Source organism: Sarcophilus harrisii, chromosome 3 (assembly GCF_902635505.1).
Source record: "Sarcophilus harrisii chromosome 3, mSarHar1.11, whole genome shotgun sequence".
NCBI lineage: Eukaryota > Metazoa > Chordata > Mammalia > Dasyuromorphia > Dasyuridae > Sarcophilus > Sarcophilus harrisii.
In genome coordinates this window covers 227,490,068-227,507,225 of record NC_045428.1, presented here as the reverse complement: position 1 = coordinate 227,507,225, position 17,158 = coordinate 227,490,068, and the positions used below count along the sequence as shown (strand labels likewise).

Here is a 17,158-nt window from a genome sequence, read left to right as displayed (position 1 = left end):
TACATCATTCAGGTTCACATTAAAAACTTCCATTAGGCTGGAACCAAATGACTATATTTTATATAATTATAACTTTGAATAATGTTAATTTGAAATACAACCATTTCAAAGGATTTATTATTCAGACTCATCAAGACCTAGGTGTCTACTAATCCATACTTTAGTTTGTTTTATGGTTACTTGTACATGCTTCTTATCTCCTACTACTTATAAACTTCTTGAGGGTAAAATGTTTATCCTACATCTTTGTGTCACCTAGCACACTGACTTGTAGAAAGCATGTGCTTAATAATGGAATTTAAGTACACTTCTCATCCAAGCAGGGAGGTAAGGATATCTCTTTAGCTAAATAAAGAGGCTATCTCTCTGTTTCTATTTATGTTCAGATTTGGAAGTGAAAGGCACAAAGTAGGATTCACAATCTTGTTAGTAAATTCTCTTCCTACCCTCTAAGCCAGAAGTATATTCTAAATTATTGTGAGTTGTACTAAAACTCTGGTACTATGACATAAAAATGAAATTATCTTCTGCCTCTTTCTAATCTCACAAGTGAGATTGTCTTGCTTTTCTACTACCTACAGCATTTATATTGATAAACTGAGAGGCTTAATGTGAGCATCTCATCATAAAACCAAGTATCTCCTCTATCATTCCTACATATTTACAAAACAAAATTAATTAAATCAAGTAAAACTGCCTCTTGCATTGTTTGACATAACATGTATGCATTATTGCAATGTAATCTTAGAAAACCTCAATATTGCAGTCCATAAAACTCTCCCCCCCCATATTCTTTCTTCTCCCATAGGCTCAAATCAGGTGAGACTAGGACATGATTTCAGTTCTAATAAAGATAAGTGTCCTTCATGTATGTGCTTTAGTCTGAGCTTGGGTATTGTTGCTTATTAGGAGAAATGGATCATATAGGTGGATTAGGAAATTCAAGAGAATTTAAGGCATTGGTAAGTGTTAGAAAAGAGACTTGGAAAGTTACTCTGTTTTTAAAAGGAAGGAAATATAGTGTCCTTTTTATCCTGGGTCAACATAACAAAATGTTTATATAAATCTTCTATACATTGATTGTTAAATATTCCCCATGTCACAATATTGTGCTTTGTTTTACCTTCTCAGGAGATGACCCATTCCTGGCCTCCACCTCTTTCTGCTATTCACACCCCTGGTAAATTAGAACCAAGCAAATTTTCATTTCCAAATAAGGTGAGACTTTTCATAATTCAGAAGGCATATGCTTTGATCACATAAAGTGTTATATCTTTATGCTGTAATTTTTGCTATTTCTATATAAATGGAAATATCTATAGTTAATGTCACAAATAGACACATTCATACTAACGTTGTAAAACTTGAACTTGAAGCCTTGTTTATTACGTAGAATTTGCTGGCACTGTGCAAAATATCATGTGTACTATAACTGTTATCAAATCTAACAGCATAATTAATACCTATTCAAATAATTGCTAATTACTCATCTCAAATAATGGCTAATAATAGCTAACATTTATATAGTGCTTTAAGGTTTGCAAAGTAGTTAACAATTATTATCTTACTTGATCCTTACAACAATCCTGGGAGGTAGACTCTATTATTATCCCCATTTTACAGATGAGGAAACTGAGCCTGAAACTGATTTGCTAATCACAAGTATATGAGGCCACATTTGAATTTAGTTCTTCCTAACTCTGGACTCAATTCTCTATTTAAAAACAACAACCAGCAGGCTACTGGTTTTTTATGAATAATGCTTTCAAAGTCACATTCCTAGGAAAATTTTAGCATATTTTAATTTTCTCGTTTCTTTGTTTCTATTTTCTATGTGAAATTTGCTCTGATCTCAGGGTTTTTATTTGTATGTGTGTGTGTGTGTGTGTGTATGTGCATAACTGAAAAAAAAACAGTGTTGTACAATAGATAAATGGCCAGTCTTTGAGTTAGGAAAAGTTGTTTCATATTCTTCTCTCTGATATATATATATGTAAGTGTGGGATTTTGATGAGAAGAGAAGCACAAAGAGAGACAGAGAGAGAGAGGAATGGATAAAGATATATATATAGAGAGAGATTGTATACAAGGACACATGCAACAAGTAATAAAAACAAAATTGTAAAAGGTAAAAAAAAATTCAGATTTTTATTTTTCTAAATACATGGAAAGATAATTTTCAACATTCACCTTTGCAAAAACCTTGTGTTCAAATTTTTCTCCCTCCTCCCCCCTCTCCAAGACAGCAAGCAATCCAAGGTTGAGCATGTTCAATTTTTTAAAACATATTTCCATATCATTGTACTGCTCCAAAGAAATAAAAAGACATCAAAAGGAGAAAAAAACATGAGAAAGGGAAAAAAAGAAGCAAACAATAACAACAACAAAGATGAAAATGCTATGCTTTGATCCACATTCAATCTTCATAGTTCTCTCTCTGGATATGAATGACTCTCCATCACAAGTCTATTAGAATTGCCTTGAATCACTTCATTATTGAAAAGAATCATGACTTAAGACTTTAATAAGAGCTTTTATTTGGTGGTTTCATCTCTGCCCAAGAAAGCCTTTGAGTCTCCACCATTGCCTCCATCCTCTTTTCACTACTACCTTAAAAAGCAACTGAGAGGGACAGCTAGGTGGTCCAAGGGATAGAGCACTGAACCTGGGGTAAGGACGATCTGAGTTCAAATCCATCCTCAGATACTGTATGACCCTGAACAAGTACATAACTTTGGTTGCCTTCAAAAAAGAGAGAAAAAACAAACAGCTGAGAATATTTTTGTGGCCTTCAAAAGGATTTCTATTTCATCAAAGGAAAGGTATAGAAAAAATCCACAAAATATAATTTCAAGATTTTCTTGAATGAACTGGAATCATAAGTAATTTGATATACATCTTATATGCTTAATTTTTATTATTATAAGCATGGATATAAATAATCTATTAGCTATCAAAACCTAATATAATCTAGAAAAAATAAAGAAAAAAAGGTAAAGAATTTACTTTATCATTGTTAAAAATAACACCATTACATGCAGTAGAACTGGCTTTGTCCATATTATGGCAAATGGAGTCTTCAGAGCTAAATAAAATGGATCATGCAGTTTAAATTTAAATTGAATTGTATTAATGAAACATTTGACCCAACTGTATTGTTGACACTGTTCTTTCTTAATGAGGTTTTTTCCAAGTTCAATTGATTGATTGTCATTCACTCAGAGAATCTAAAATTGTCTTTGTACCCTGACCTTTCACTTTGTTCTTCGAAAGAATTGGCTAGAATGTTGGCAGATGGGCAGTGTCCCATCCTCACAGCAATCCCTAGAGTATAGTGAATCAGGATGAGCCAGGGTTGGTGCAGGAAATGAGACACACACACACACACACACACACACACACACACACACACCTAGAAATGTTAGATACAAATGTTGTTGATTAGAGTTACTTAGAGTGTCTTACGGGCACAGAATTGAAGTTAACTGAGTTGGCAAGGATCACACAGCTAATATGAATCTGAGGATATGTCCTCAGACACATTGTGTCATCCAGCATTCTGTACATTGTGTCACCTAACTATTGTCCCTATCTCATACAAGGTCTGAAATTTTGGAGATATCTCATACCAAAAGACAAATCAAAACCCACTAATCTATTTGACCTTCTCCAGTAGGGACCCTAAGGCATGAGAAGAGCTGAGTCTTCTGTAAAATAGGATGAGGTCTTTCAGGACAAGATAACATGGGCCCAGGATCATAGTAAAAATAGCAAAATAGAATCAATAAAAGACAATATTTTAAAAGTGGGCAGAAAGAAAGAGAGGACAAGAAGAGAAAAAAGGAGGAGGAAAAGAAGAAGAGGAGACTGTGTTGTGCTGTGTTAGGGACAAGAGCAGGAATATCCATTTATTAACATAATAAGTTATGTTCATGACATAAGGGGGCGAAATCTCATTTGGGTCTCAAGAAACATTAGTTGGATATGGTTGAGTATTAAGTTGAAACTGGGACATAATAAAGGGCATTACCTATTGTCTGTCAGTCATTAAACATTTATTAAGTACCTACTATGTCCCATGCACTGTACTAAATGCTGAGGACAAAAAAAGGTAAGATAATCTCTCCCTAGCTCACAGCCTAATAAGAAAATAACATGTGAAAAGCTGTGTACAAACAAATCAAATGGAGAATGAACTATAGATGTGAGGTAATGAGGGACTGAACCAGAGTGGTTGCAATGTCAGAAAGAAAGAAAGACAGCACAAATATAAATCCACAGGATTTAATAACAGATTGGATATGGTGAATGAGAGAGAAAGTGAAGAGTGAAGAATGACAACCAGATTACAGGTGACTGGGAGGCTGGTTTTGGCCTCAACAATAATAGGGATGTTTGGAAGGAAGGAGGATTTGAGGGGAAAAATAATAAAATCAGTTTGACTCAGTTTGACTCCTGTGGAGTTTAAGATGTCAGCAGGACATCTACTTCAATATGGCCAATAGACATTTTGAGATGTTAGAATGTAGAGAGTTAAGAGCTGAATAAGTAAATCTGAGAATTTTCAGCATAGAGGTATATGTTAATTGAATCCATGAGAGCTGATTTGTGATCATTAAGAGAGCTAAGAGTGAAGGCAGAGATAGTGACCGAAACTATCTAAAGATGTCCCCCAAATTTCCACCTCATTACTTAGCATTTTAATGTGCTCTGGACCTTTATCTGGTGTAGTACTAATACAGAATTCCTACACTTAGTACTGGTGTAGAAGAGGGTTTTAATTTTAAATGAAACAAGCAGGTTTCATTGAGGCATCTTCCAGATTGCTGAGAGGGTTCAGTGGTCTTGTTTCTCCTTGCCTCTGTCTGGCTTGGAAAACTAAATGTGTTTTCTTATCAAAGTGTAATAACACTTCACATTTTCTCTAAGGCTCCTCCCTTCCAAGAAGCTCATAGAATGTGCTGCTAATTCATCCTTTACAAATAGAGTATGACCATCATTAATTTTCACACATAATGCACTTCTTTTAACCTGTATCTCAACTAATTAGTATCCTGACAGTTTGAGACTTGCAATTTATTAATTAGGCCATTAAAGTTTCAAAGGCTATCACAGTTGTAACTATATGGGAGCTGGAATCAGGGAAGAAATTAAAGGGGCATCATGTGCACATAGCCAGATAAACAATGAAATAAAGTGTACATTAAGATTAAGGGGGCTGTTTGAAATCTCAAGGAAAGTCAATTTAATGGTGCATTTTCTACATGCCAGGTGCTACTAAATACATCAGGTAAGTAGTTCCAAGTACTTCCCCATTATGTCTATGTGTTAAGGAACATAACATACGGTACAGTCAATGGCTACTGAACTTTGATTTTCTGTTCCCTGTGGGGCTAATTTAGATTCTCAGATTCATTGGAAGGACACTGCCAGACTTTTCTGCTTCATTCTTCAGACCTTAAAAGTAATTGGATTTGGTAAAGAAAAGATAGGACACTTTTGAATGGACTGCCATTATCAGGAGTTCGAACCATGAGAGGAGAGAATGTTTTCTTTTTTTCCTTTTTTCCCCTTCATTTCTGTAGCAGCCCCTTAAGTTTTGAAATGCAAATAAAGAACTTAAATGGTAGAAATCATTTCTCTCCTCAGCTAACCAGTGTCCAAACCTAACGTCATTTTCACAAGAATCTCTCATAGTTCTCAAATAGCAGCAGCAGCTAAGTCTGGTGGAATCACACCCAGTCTGAAATTATTATTTTTTTTTTGCCAATTGATTTTTTTAAAAAAGCTTTGCACAGAGGAATTCAAGCATCATTACTGAAATAAAAGTCTCGGTGCCTTTCTTTTTCTGCATTAGAATGAAAGTGAGCATTTGGGAAAGAAAGTGCTTCAAGGTTGGAAAGCATATTATTAAATATACTGTTTAAGATGTCTAACATGCTTCCCCAAAAAAGACATATTTGGTTTAAAATCCTATTTGCTATGGAATTACCTGAAAATGAACATTTTAATTGACCAGAGCTAAAAATCAATTCAATTTATTTTTAGTTGCTAAAAAATATTCTGATAAGAAAGGAGGAAAGTGTGTGTGTGTGTGTGTGTGTGTACACAACAGGTGGTTTTCTTTTCCTCTTATAATGATCATTACCAGTGTCTGTAGGAATACTTAGTTTACCTTCCCTTACTGCAGAGTGCAGAGGGAGCTAGTTTTTTCCATTTAAGAATATCAGTATAAACAACAAGAAGGATGAGTATACAGGCATCAAATGCTTTTAAAGAAGGCAACAGTTTACAACAGAAAAAGAAATCTAAAGAAACAACAACAAAAATGCTCTGCCTTTAGTAGTCCACTCACTTTCTGTGCCTGTGGGCCCTTTATCTGTGACATCTGACTCCAAAAACAAGTTTTTGCTCTAAATACTCAATTTTTCTAGAAGTGGGTTTTTCTTTTTTCTGACTCAACCAATACCTGCAAGTCCTGTTCAAAAGCATGGCAAATTTGACATGTGCACTACTTCCTGCTTTATGTGCCATTGGTTGTCAGTTTTAGAACATGAGTAGATTGGGGGTGGTGTTGAGGGGTGTTTCTAAAAAGGTGTTTGGACCTCTGGGATGAATAGATAAAAGAATGAATTGCAGGTTACTAATAACCTTCTATGTAAACATAAGTTCTGATGACCTTTATAAATTCAAACCAAGTTATTTATAAAAGAATGGTAATTTGACTGTCTCTTTTGTTCAAAGACCCATTTTGGCAATGCGCTCACAGTTTATATGCCCTTAAAATAGTAGGTGTTCCTGAGGATGGCAATCAACTCTAACTGGTTAACACAATGAGAAGTGGGCTATATTAAAATGAGGGTCTTGAGGTACATGACTTAGATCACCCAAATCTTGGTATAGAGAGGCAGTAGTTTTTATATCACTTGTTAAGACAAAAGAGTGAATCCACACCTCCCTGGGTTTATAGAACAAATACTATGAGCAAAAACACACCCGTTAGCCTAAACTTAGAATTTATTTTACTGTCTGTTAAGATCTTGCCCTGGATAAATCCCTAAAAGGGATTTCCCTCCCTGGTTGATTCCTGTATGAAGAAGTAGAGAGGGGGGAAACCTTGGTCTTGATTCAATAATTATTAAATATAAGAAAGAAATATTAATTTCTCTCACTGTGGGTATTCTTTCTGTTCCAGTATCAACCAAACAGTTATCTGGCAAACACACACACACATACACTCAGCAAATTACAGATTGTTGACGTATAATTATTGATCAGAACAATGCCAAATTGTATAATGTGCCTGTCCCAGGAATATGTTTTATGGATAATTTTAGGTCTAAAAATCAACCTTAGAAATTAGAAATTGTTGACCCACTGTTGAACTGAGAAACTAAGGAAGGACTGACCATATAGACCAGAATATATTGACCACGGTTGTAGGGACCTTTCTGTGTGGTCTCTCTGGATGAGTGAAATGTTTATTAGGTACACTACTTAGTAGCCTTAAAATTGTTGCCATTTAATGGTCTTAGTTTCTACCCAAAATGTTATTTTTTTTCTACATATCATCCATTTATTCATGCTGAATAATTTGGACCCCACAAGTCTTCTTATCCTTATAAAACTAACAGTATTTAGCTCAAAAGGGTACAATGGAAAGTCCACTAATTGAAGTCAAAGGATCTGAGTTCAAATCCCAGATCTCATTAATTGCCTGGGACTTCAGGTAAGTCATTTAAACTCCTTTCCATTTAACCTTTTAACCTCAATTTTCTAACCTGTAAAATGATTTGATAAGGCTAGTTAACCCCTGATGTTTTTTCAAGTTCTAGATCTGTGATCCTATGGTCCATGCTTTCATGCTTTCATCAAATAACATATACTATATGTAAAGCATTTTACAGACCTTTTTTAAAAAAAATGTTACTTATGTTATTTTTGATTTATGAAATAAAACAAGTTTTTCCATAGCATAGTATAATTTTTTTAAAAAGTGAGTGCACATGAAACTGCAAATCTATTATGTACAATTTGCAATTTCTTTTAAATATATAATAAAGTTATTATGTAAATTTCTTATTTTTTCCTTTTTTCTTTCATTCCCTACCCCCCTATAGAGTTGGCTAACATTACACACAAATAAGTACATATGCATATGTGTATGTGGAATCATTTTATAAATCTTAAAGTGATATTATAAATGATAATTATCATCATAACCAAAGTCAATAGCATTAACATTATTATACTGAATACTCCCCATTGACACAAATTTTCACAACGTTAGAAGTTTTATGATTTTTTAAAAAAATGAACTGTTATCTAACATTTTGAGGATAAATTCTCTGTCTCTATCTAGATTAGTCTTTGGGTAACAAAGAGAATCTATCCTCATTTCCATACTCGGAGTCATTGATGAGATCTGCCCAAGTTATTATAGTTTTCAAATAAATTAAGATTATCTCCATATTATAGTAACTTAACCTGGGCAGAGGAAAACGATATTATTGCCATTATATTTCTAGTGCCTAGCACAATACCTGCTGCAATACCCAAAGTTCTTTTTAATATACTGAATGATTGAATTATGACAATGAAATCTATCACAAAAGGGATGCCCTTGTGAAACCTTTTGAAATGTGATTGAATTTGTATTTTCTCTTCCTCTTGTTTTCTGTATTTCTTCCCCTTATAAAATTATTTTCCTAGTGGAAATTTTATAACAGTGTTATTGAATGTAACTAAAAACATCATAAAAATATTAAAATATAAGGAACCAGCAGAAAGTAAAGAATGTTGGCCATATTAGCTCAACCCCTCACAAAAATGCTTGCAAAAAAAAAGAAAAAAAAAGATTTAATGTTATGCCTTCTGGCCTTTTAGAGAGTCCATATGAGATCCATCTGTTTAAAAAGAATTACTCTATCTTGAAGCAAAACTATGATTCTTTAAATCTAGTGCCCACAGCATCCAAGGTTCAGAGGGTTAAAGGGGAGGAAAGGGACTATCTCTGCAGACAAATTTGTATATTTTGCCTTGTCAGAAAACTATATATAGGTAATTTAACCTAGTTGCTTTTTTTGGTTCTTAGTTATCCTTAAAATTAGAACCAAATATATGATCCATTTTTCATCATCTCTTCAACTCTCATGCCTGAAAGCTCTTATTCTTTTTCTCCTCCTGTGAAGTGCATTCTATTTTGTCCTTATTTGTCTCATTTTAAGCTTCAAATCTCTTCTGAAGTAAAGGGAATACTGTGATTTTCAATCTGTACTGCAAATTAAGCATCAGGTGAAAATGGAATGGAGAGTGTTCACCAAAGATTCTTGGGTCTATTCTCATTTCTATTTCCTCAAACTTCTTTAGTGATTTTGACTACAATTTATCTAACCACTCCATGCCTCCATTTTCTTCTCGTGTAAAGTAAAAATGATAATAGAATGGAAGCACCTTGAGAGCATAGATATTGGGGGAGAAAGACAAGGTTGGCTTGATACTCTGGATACTTAGCATAAGTTTTTTTTAATTTTTATTTTTTATAATACCACCTCTTTATTTTTCAAAATACATGTAAGGTTATTTTCAACATTCACTCTTGCAAAACTTTGTGTTCCAAATTTTTTTTCACTCCCTCATCCTGCTGACAGCAATTCAACATAGGTTAAACATGTGCAATTCTTCTAAACATACTTCCACATTTATCATAGCATAGTTCTTAAGTTAAAATGATTGTTGAATGATTGACAATATTTTTCTGATTTCATAGACATTTTAATGGAAATTTGATGTTTTATACATGTAAAGTTTTTGCTGTTTGCCACACCTGGCATCTTTTCATTTCTGCTTGGGTCAGGATATTGAGTGTTGATTCACAATTTAATCTTCTAATAATTTATGGTTATTGGTCACTCTCTGTGATTCAAGATGGCTAAGATAGGATCATGGGTTTTTGAGTTAGAGGGGAGCATTGAGATGTCCCAATCCAAACCTTTCAATTTAGAAACAAAGAAATTGAGGCCTGAGAATAGTGTAAGAATTACATTGCAGAGCAAGAATTTTGTCTCAGGTCTCTGCTGCTACTTTCTGTGTGCTTTTCTTAGTGCCACATGATGGAATGAGATGGAATCAAAAGTGTTAATTCCCTGTAATGCTTACTGCACAGTTTTAGTAACAATTACATTGAATTTTCATGAAAGAAAAGGACTCAACTAAAAGACATGTCTTATATTATCATGTCTGCCATATTTGCTTCCACTTTATTCAGGACAACAGTAAAAAAGATGAGAGTTTCTAACAACCAATTAATTACATTTTTAATGCTTCAGGGATTGACAATTTGATCAACAAGTATTTTCTCAATGGGCAAATGTATGTCACAACTTCTCTGTGATGTAGTAGAATGTCTTTTAGAGTTGTGATCATCAAAATATTTATCACCTTGGTGATAACTGGTGATGAGCATCCCTAGACTTAGCAAGTTGTCTTCGAATGACAGTCCAATAACCCACCATCAGGAACTGACACAAAACTTGATTTCAGCTAGCATAGTCTTTGAATAAAATCACCCCTACATTTCAGTAAAATATCAGAGGATCACTCTAGTAGATGAAGGGGGTACTTAAATAACATCAAACTTGTTTTTCATATTCAGAAGCTTAAAACAGCTCATATTCAGTTACAAAAGCTCTGAATTATTTAAAATACAAAAGATGGAAACTAATTCTTTGGGGACACATATCTGGATAGTCTACTGTCACCATTTCTTTGTCAGAAAGAAATCTCTGTTCTTCAGAGTTTTATATTCCAGAATTTCATTGGGAAAAGAGGGGGATTTTTTTGTGATCTACCTTATAGTTAGCATTGGTTAGCATTTAGTTTCAGAATCATAAATGGAGTCTATGGGTTTTTTTTAACTAATGAATATAATTGTTACAGTATCATTGGATTTCTTAGAGCTAAAAATCACTTTAACCATCTAGTTTCATTTTGTGAGTGAGGAAACTAAGGCTTAGGATAATGTTAAATGACTGACCAAAGTCATTTACAGTAGTAAATTATGGAACTAAGCCTCAAGTCCAGGTTCTTTGACTCAAAACAGTGGTCTTTCTACTACACCATACTATATCTCATCATCCATCACTACCTGTACTTTTTGTTAAACTTCCAGGTATGTTATACTGTACTGGTTATAAAAACAAAATTGTCTAAAAGATTTATTTTCCATCTTCTAATATCATAGATTCTTAAAAATGTCAAATTAGTTAGATTTTGTTCCCTTCTTTCCCATGTATTTGGACTTAACGTAACTTAACCCTAATCTAGAGTAAGGGTAGTAAAAATTTCAAATAACCTAGTCTATAAAGCAGATATTAATCCTGTTCTATAAAACAAGTCTAAAATAGGGAATCTATCATATTTTTAATGTTGGTTCTGTTTTCAGTGTCTTTTTCGTATCTGTCATTACTTATTCCTATTCTCATTTTCCCTGATGTGTTAGATTAAGTGTACATCTTCATGAGCAGGAAGGAAGGGAATTCTCAAGTCAAACAAGATCAGACGTATAATTTACTTTTAATGCAAATTCAGTCTCTAGATGTGAGGGAAAAATAGATTCCTTTTCTGTGTATCAGAAATCTTATGAAAGAGGATAGTCACAATCTCAAATATGAAGGTATCAAAATTGGTAGAGATTCTGCCTCATCTTCAAACTGTGGTGAATGCAGCATAGTGCATTATCTTAGGGGATAAAGACATCACATGATTACAATCCCACATCAGGTGGCTACTGTGTGTGACCTTAGGCAACCCACTGAACCTCCAGGATTTTTTGTTTCCTTAACTGTAAAAAGAAGGAGTTAGCCTCTGAGATGACCTCTAGATCCCTTCCAGCTCTCACTATATATTCCTGTGAATCATTTATTTGCATTAAAGGAAGGCAAGGTGCAAGTCAAGGAAGTTAGAAGGGAAAAAATGACCATCAGAAGTAGAAAGAAGTGGTACAAAATGTATTTCTAAACTGCATGTTAGCACTTTCATAGAAAACTTTGTGATAGTAGATTGCAATAAATAATTAGCTTCCCAATTATAAACCATGTTTCTTGTTCAAATTGATTTTGTTTTTTAAGAAATTACAACAAATTAATTTTTCTCTTTTTTTTTTTGTCATTTTAGGACTCTCAGCATGTATCCACTGGACACAACAATCCAAGTAAGAACAGTTGTCTTTCATTACAGATGAATTAGTGGAAGTAGGAAAAATGGGGAGGTCCAGTAATTATGGGGGGAAACTGGAACATGATCTGTTCAGAAGTGGGAGAGTTCTTGATTATATACGCAACAAAGAAGCCTATAAAATAAGCGAGAAAACAAAATTAAGAGAAAGAAAGAGAAAAACTTGGACTAAACAATATTGACTACAGAGCCTTGGTTCTTGAACTTATTGGCTAGCAGTGATATGCTGAAGTAGAGAATCAGATTAAGACTGACCTTGAAACTCCTTTTTCTTTGTCTAGAGGAAGGAAAGCTAGGGTCTATAAAATGCTATTTTTCATAATGCTATTTCTCAGAAGTTAGAAAGAACAGCTTGCTTCATTAAAGTTGATCCCTAGTATATGTGGGAAGACAACAAATTTTAAAGGGTAAATAATTGGTTTCCTAAATTAAAAGAAAGTGGGTGGGGAAAGAAAACCAATCAAGGGGCCCCAAGCTAAATTGCCGTAAAACTCCCAAGAGGCCATTTTAAAGAAAAGCAGCACCTTGCTGGGCATGTACCATACAGTCTTCCAAAAATAGACCAACATCAATTGGATGGAGGAGGAGCCATATTGCAGTTAGTGACTAGTAAAACATTTAGGCTTTGTCGTCAAAGAAAGGACAGAATCATTCTGCGAAGCTCTGTTTTAATTCTCTCTCCTGGCACCCCTGATTGGTATTAATGTTGTCCTGTGTATTAAAAATGCATGACCTACCCAGTTCATGTCATTAAAGCATACCAACAAAGGCTGTATTTTGTTAGTTTCATGACCAGTCAGCCAGCTGAGAGCACCACTTGCCAATTACAAAGCTGTGTTTGAAGATGAAAAACACTCTGAGCCAGAAGATGTGGCTTTGAAATTGAGTGCTCACCCACTGGGTGTGGAGGGAAGACATCCAGGGGGAGAGTGTTAGGATGCTGCAGGCTGTTAATGCACAGTGCAGAATTTTGCTAGAGAAAGGTCAGTATGGAAGATAATGCTGTGAGAATGCATACAGCAATGTCACTTAATTATCCTGCCATCAGCTGGGATTTACTGTGAGCCAGGGTACCAAGGAAAAAGTAAAAGGCCAAAGGCACTCGAATTCTGAGGGAAAATGATAAATTCTGTAATGAGTAGAGGAAACTACAAGGAAAAGACATTTATTTTCATAAGATCCTTCAACACTTACAAAAGCTAAGCATAGAACACCAATGACCAGAAATTACTAAGGAGTTACTATTGTTTTATTCGAGGTGTCTCTTCATTTGATTCTAAACATTTCAAGCTACAAGAGAGACTTAACAGTATAATAAGTGCACAAAACATCTAATTGCCTTCATCTTGAAGTGGTTGAGGAAAAGAGGAAGGAAGAAGGACATTTAAAAATACTGTAGGTTAGGGACTGGACCTGTGATTTCATCATACAAAGAACTTTGAGGTGAGGAAACCTCCCTCTACAAATTCAAGTCAGCAACATATTAAAAGAGTTGGCTAGAGTTATAGTATCAAATTAGGATAGAACTGATTCCTATTGATTCCATGTTGATTTGTTATTATTGTTGTTCAATCACTTCCCACTCTTCTGACTCCTTTGTGGGGTTTGCTTGGCAAAGATACTAGAGTGGTTTGCCATTTCCTTCTCCAGTGGATTTGAAGCAAATGAAAGTCAATTAATGAAGATGGATTTGAATTCAGGTCTTCCTGACTCCAGACCTAGCACTTTATTCACTAAAGCCATCAAGCTGCCTCTTGCATAGTGACTTTGAAAACCACAAATTAACATTATCTGTGATATGTTGTATTTTTATTTATTTTGTCTAACATTTCCTAATTACATTTTAATCTGGCTTCTGTCCCAAACACTGGCAGCTTGTGTCTGAATTTGTCATCTCTGGGGTCTAGAAGTATTTAGAAGTTAAGTGACTTTTCCAGGGTCACACAACCATGTGACAGGGCAAGAATTGAGACATGATCTTCCTGGTTGACTATCCAGTATTCCATTCTGCCTCTCAAACATACTATAATATGATTAAATTATCATGCAGCAATGATACATTGCAAACCTTGATTTTTCAGGTGTACCAAGGTGATATTTCATGCTACTAATGCTCTTGTGCTACAAATATAAAATATGCAAAGGAAGATCACATTCCTTATATGATACTAAAGGTTCTATGGCATTTTAGGTAGAGACTAAAAGTCCCAGAATTCAGGGTAGCATGTATTCAGTCAAGCCAAGCAAGTAGATTTAAGAAACAAAGTACTTGAAGATAGAATGTCCAGTATTCTTATCACAATTTTTATGTTACATATACACATATGGTTCTAGCAAATTAGTTGCATCATTTTCTGAAAGTTTTATTTTTCTCAATCATCATATCATATTGCAACTATATGACAGGGTACCTACATGAAATTTTTAGGATTCTCAATTTTAACAGAGCAAAAAAGGTTTTAGATTCAACATGATCACAGAGAATACAGAAAAGATGTACAAATAAGTACAAAATAATTTTGAACATTGTGGTAATTTCTGGGAACTCAGAAAAGGGCTCTTATTAGAAGAGATAGCCTTTAAGCTGAGCCTTAAAGGAAACTTAAGATTTCCAGGAGGCAAAGAAGAGAGTTAAGATGAGTTCAGGTATGAAGTTCAGATGGTACAGAGATGCTGAAGCAACAGATAATAATGTTGTGTATGAGACACAGCAAATAGGCAAGTTAGATAGGAACAGACCGGAAAGGGCTTTAAATGCTAAAAAGGGAAGTTTATATTTTATCCCAAAGGCAATTGGGACCAACTACAGTTTCTTGGGCAGGAGAGTAATGTGTTCAGCCCTGGCCACTGAGAAGTTTTGTGGCTCTCCGGATGATTTGGAGATGGAGGAGAACAGAAGCATTAATTAAGAGGCTATTGTAATTGTCCAGGTGTGTCTTTTCTTCATTCTCAAAAGCAACCATGATATCAGGGAGGTGATACCATGATATGCAAGTGATAGATGATGAAGGCCTGAACTTTGTGAGTGTAGAGAATGGGAGAGATGTGAGAAATGTTAGGGAAGGACAATTGACATTTGTCAGTGTGATGAACTATTTATCATAGAATTAAATTTTATTTAATAAGTCAAGGTGAAAATTTAAGAAAAAGGTAGACCTGTTATTTGGTAAGACATCAAGGAATTTAAATATTAAGATGGATAGTGAATCTCTATACAAAGAAATCATTATATATCATGTTAAAATTGTGTTTCTTATACTATTCACTAATAGAGCAGAATTCAGCAAATATTTAAGTCTGTCTTGGAGACCATTCAACAACTTCAGTGTATTATATATAATAATGTTAATGAATGCCAGATCCTATAGCAGTGCTAGCAAAGTAAAATTCAGCAAACGATTTGAACTAGATTAATATTAATGTCAGGGTCCCAAAAGAAAGGACTAAAACTCTACTTCGAGTTAACTAAATGATCAGCCGTTATTGTTTGGCTTTCCTTCTCAAGAAGACCAATGAAATCAAGAGGATGATGATTTGATGTGTAAGTGAATTGGATTTGAGTGGAGCAGAGCTTCACAAAGTGATCATGATACCTCACTCTGTCCCCCACAGTCTTCAAAGTCCAGTGGCAAGATCATGATCAATGATCAATGGCCTTGGTCAGCTGTTAGGATATTCTATATTACCATTCCCATCTCCATTTCACTTAATTGACTTCTTTACTTCCTTCTATTGTCCTATCTATAGCGTCACAGTCCTATAACATTGGGTTCAGAAGTAATAAGGTATACAAATTAGAAGTAGCAAATGTTTATTAAGTATCCACTATAGATGAAGTCAATACTGGAGATACAAAGATGGAGCTATGAATCTGGAAAACATTTAATCCCAATTTTGTATGATTTGTTTTTAACCATTTCTCCTTGAGGTGCAATATAAATGTATAAAACTGAATAGGATTGCACCAAAGCCAATATTATAATGTCAGACTTTTTAATGATGGGCACACAAGTTATGACAAAATAGATTCAGCAACAGTGTTTGTTGTCAATCCTATGACTTTATTGTCTCCAGTCACATAACCAGGTCTGCTACAAAATAGTCTGGCTTTTGGTGACTTTTGATAGAGAGGGTTCATTCACTAGACTGAAAATATACAATTCAGAAAGCTCTAGCTCCTATTACTTTTTATCACTCCACTCCATCTCACCCTGCAACCCCACCAATTTCAAAACTGATAAAGGAAATTTTTTAAACATATGAAATTAATTCCAAAAATTACATCAATTATAGTTTTGCAATGTGGGCAGCATTTTACATTCTATGCTTCTTAAAGGACATGAACAGCTATTATCTCTGTCCACCATCCTGCATTTAATTTCCCTAGAAAGGTTTGTCCATTATCAATATTGAAGCTGCTGAAGGCTCTTACTCTTTGAGTTTTTCATAAATGTCTTGTCTAGCAGGCTTATATCCCTCCCCTTTGCCAAAGCCTATTCTGTTGTCTCTGTTGCCACAACAGTGAGCGCTGCTAAGAGAATTGATAATCGGTTACAGCTTGTCCTTGATTTGACTGAAGCCAACCAGCCATTCAGAACCCCGATCCCTCACGTAATCAGGTCAGGGATCCCTCCACCTGTGGGTTCCATGACAGCATTATTGCTGGAGGTAAAATATATTTATTAGCGTAACAGAAACATTGTATTAGCTTTTGTTATTGAGTTTTTTTCCTGGCACAAGGTGTTTTGAAATGTATGAGACTGCCTTACATTCCCAGGCCTGTTTGTTGTGGGTTGCATTTAATTGCCTGTGTGAGGTGTACTTAGTGACAAGCCATAAAAAGGGGGAGAAATTAACCAGCTTCCTGAAATTGAAGGGGGAGGGATTGAGGGAGATTCTGCTTTGAGAGAAAATTATACTTCAG

The 17,158-nt window shown here is 34.7% G+C and overlaps 1 protein-coding gene across 3 annotated transcripts in view; it reads left to right on the top strand.

The window, feature by feature from the left end:
- AFF3 (AF4/FMR2 family member 3) overlaps positions 1 to 17,158 on the top strand; it is a 650,210-nt gene that overhangs the window by 410,463 nt on the left and 222,589 nt on the right. For all 3 annotated transcript variants that reach the window (XM_031963628.1, XM_031963629.1, XM_031963627.1), the window contains exons 5-6: positions 1,132 to 1,218; positions 12,175 to 12,211. In XM_031963628.1, the coding sequence (XP_031819488.1) occupies positions 1,132 to 1,218; positions 12,175 to 12,211 (124 nt within the window). The remainder of the gene's footprint in view (positions 1 to 1,131; positions 1,219 to 12,174; positions 12,212 to 17,158) is intronic.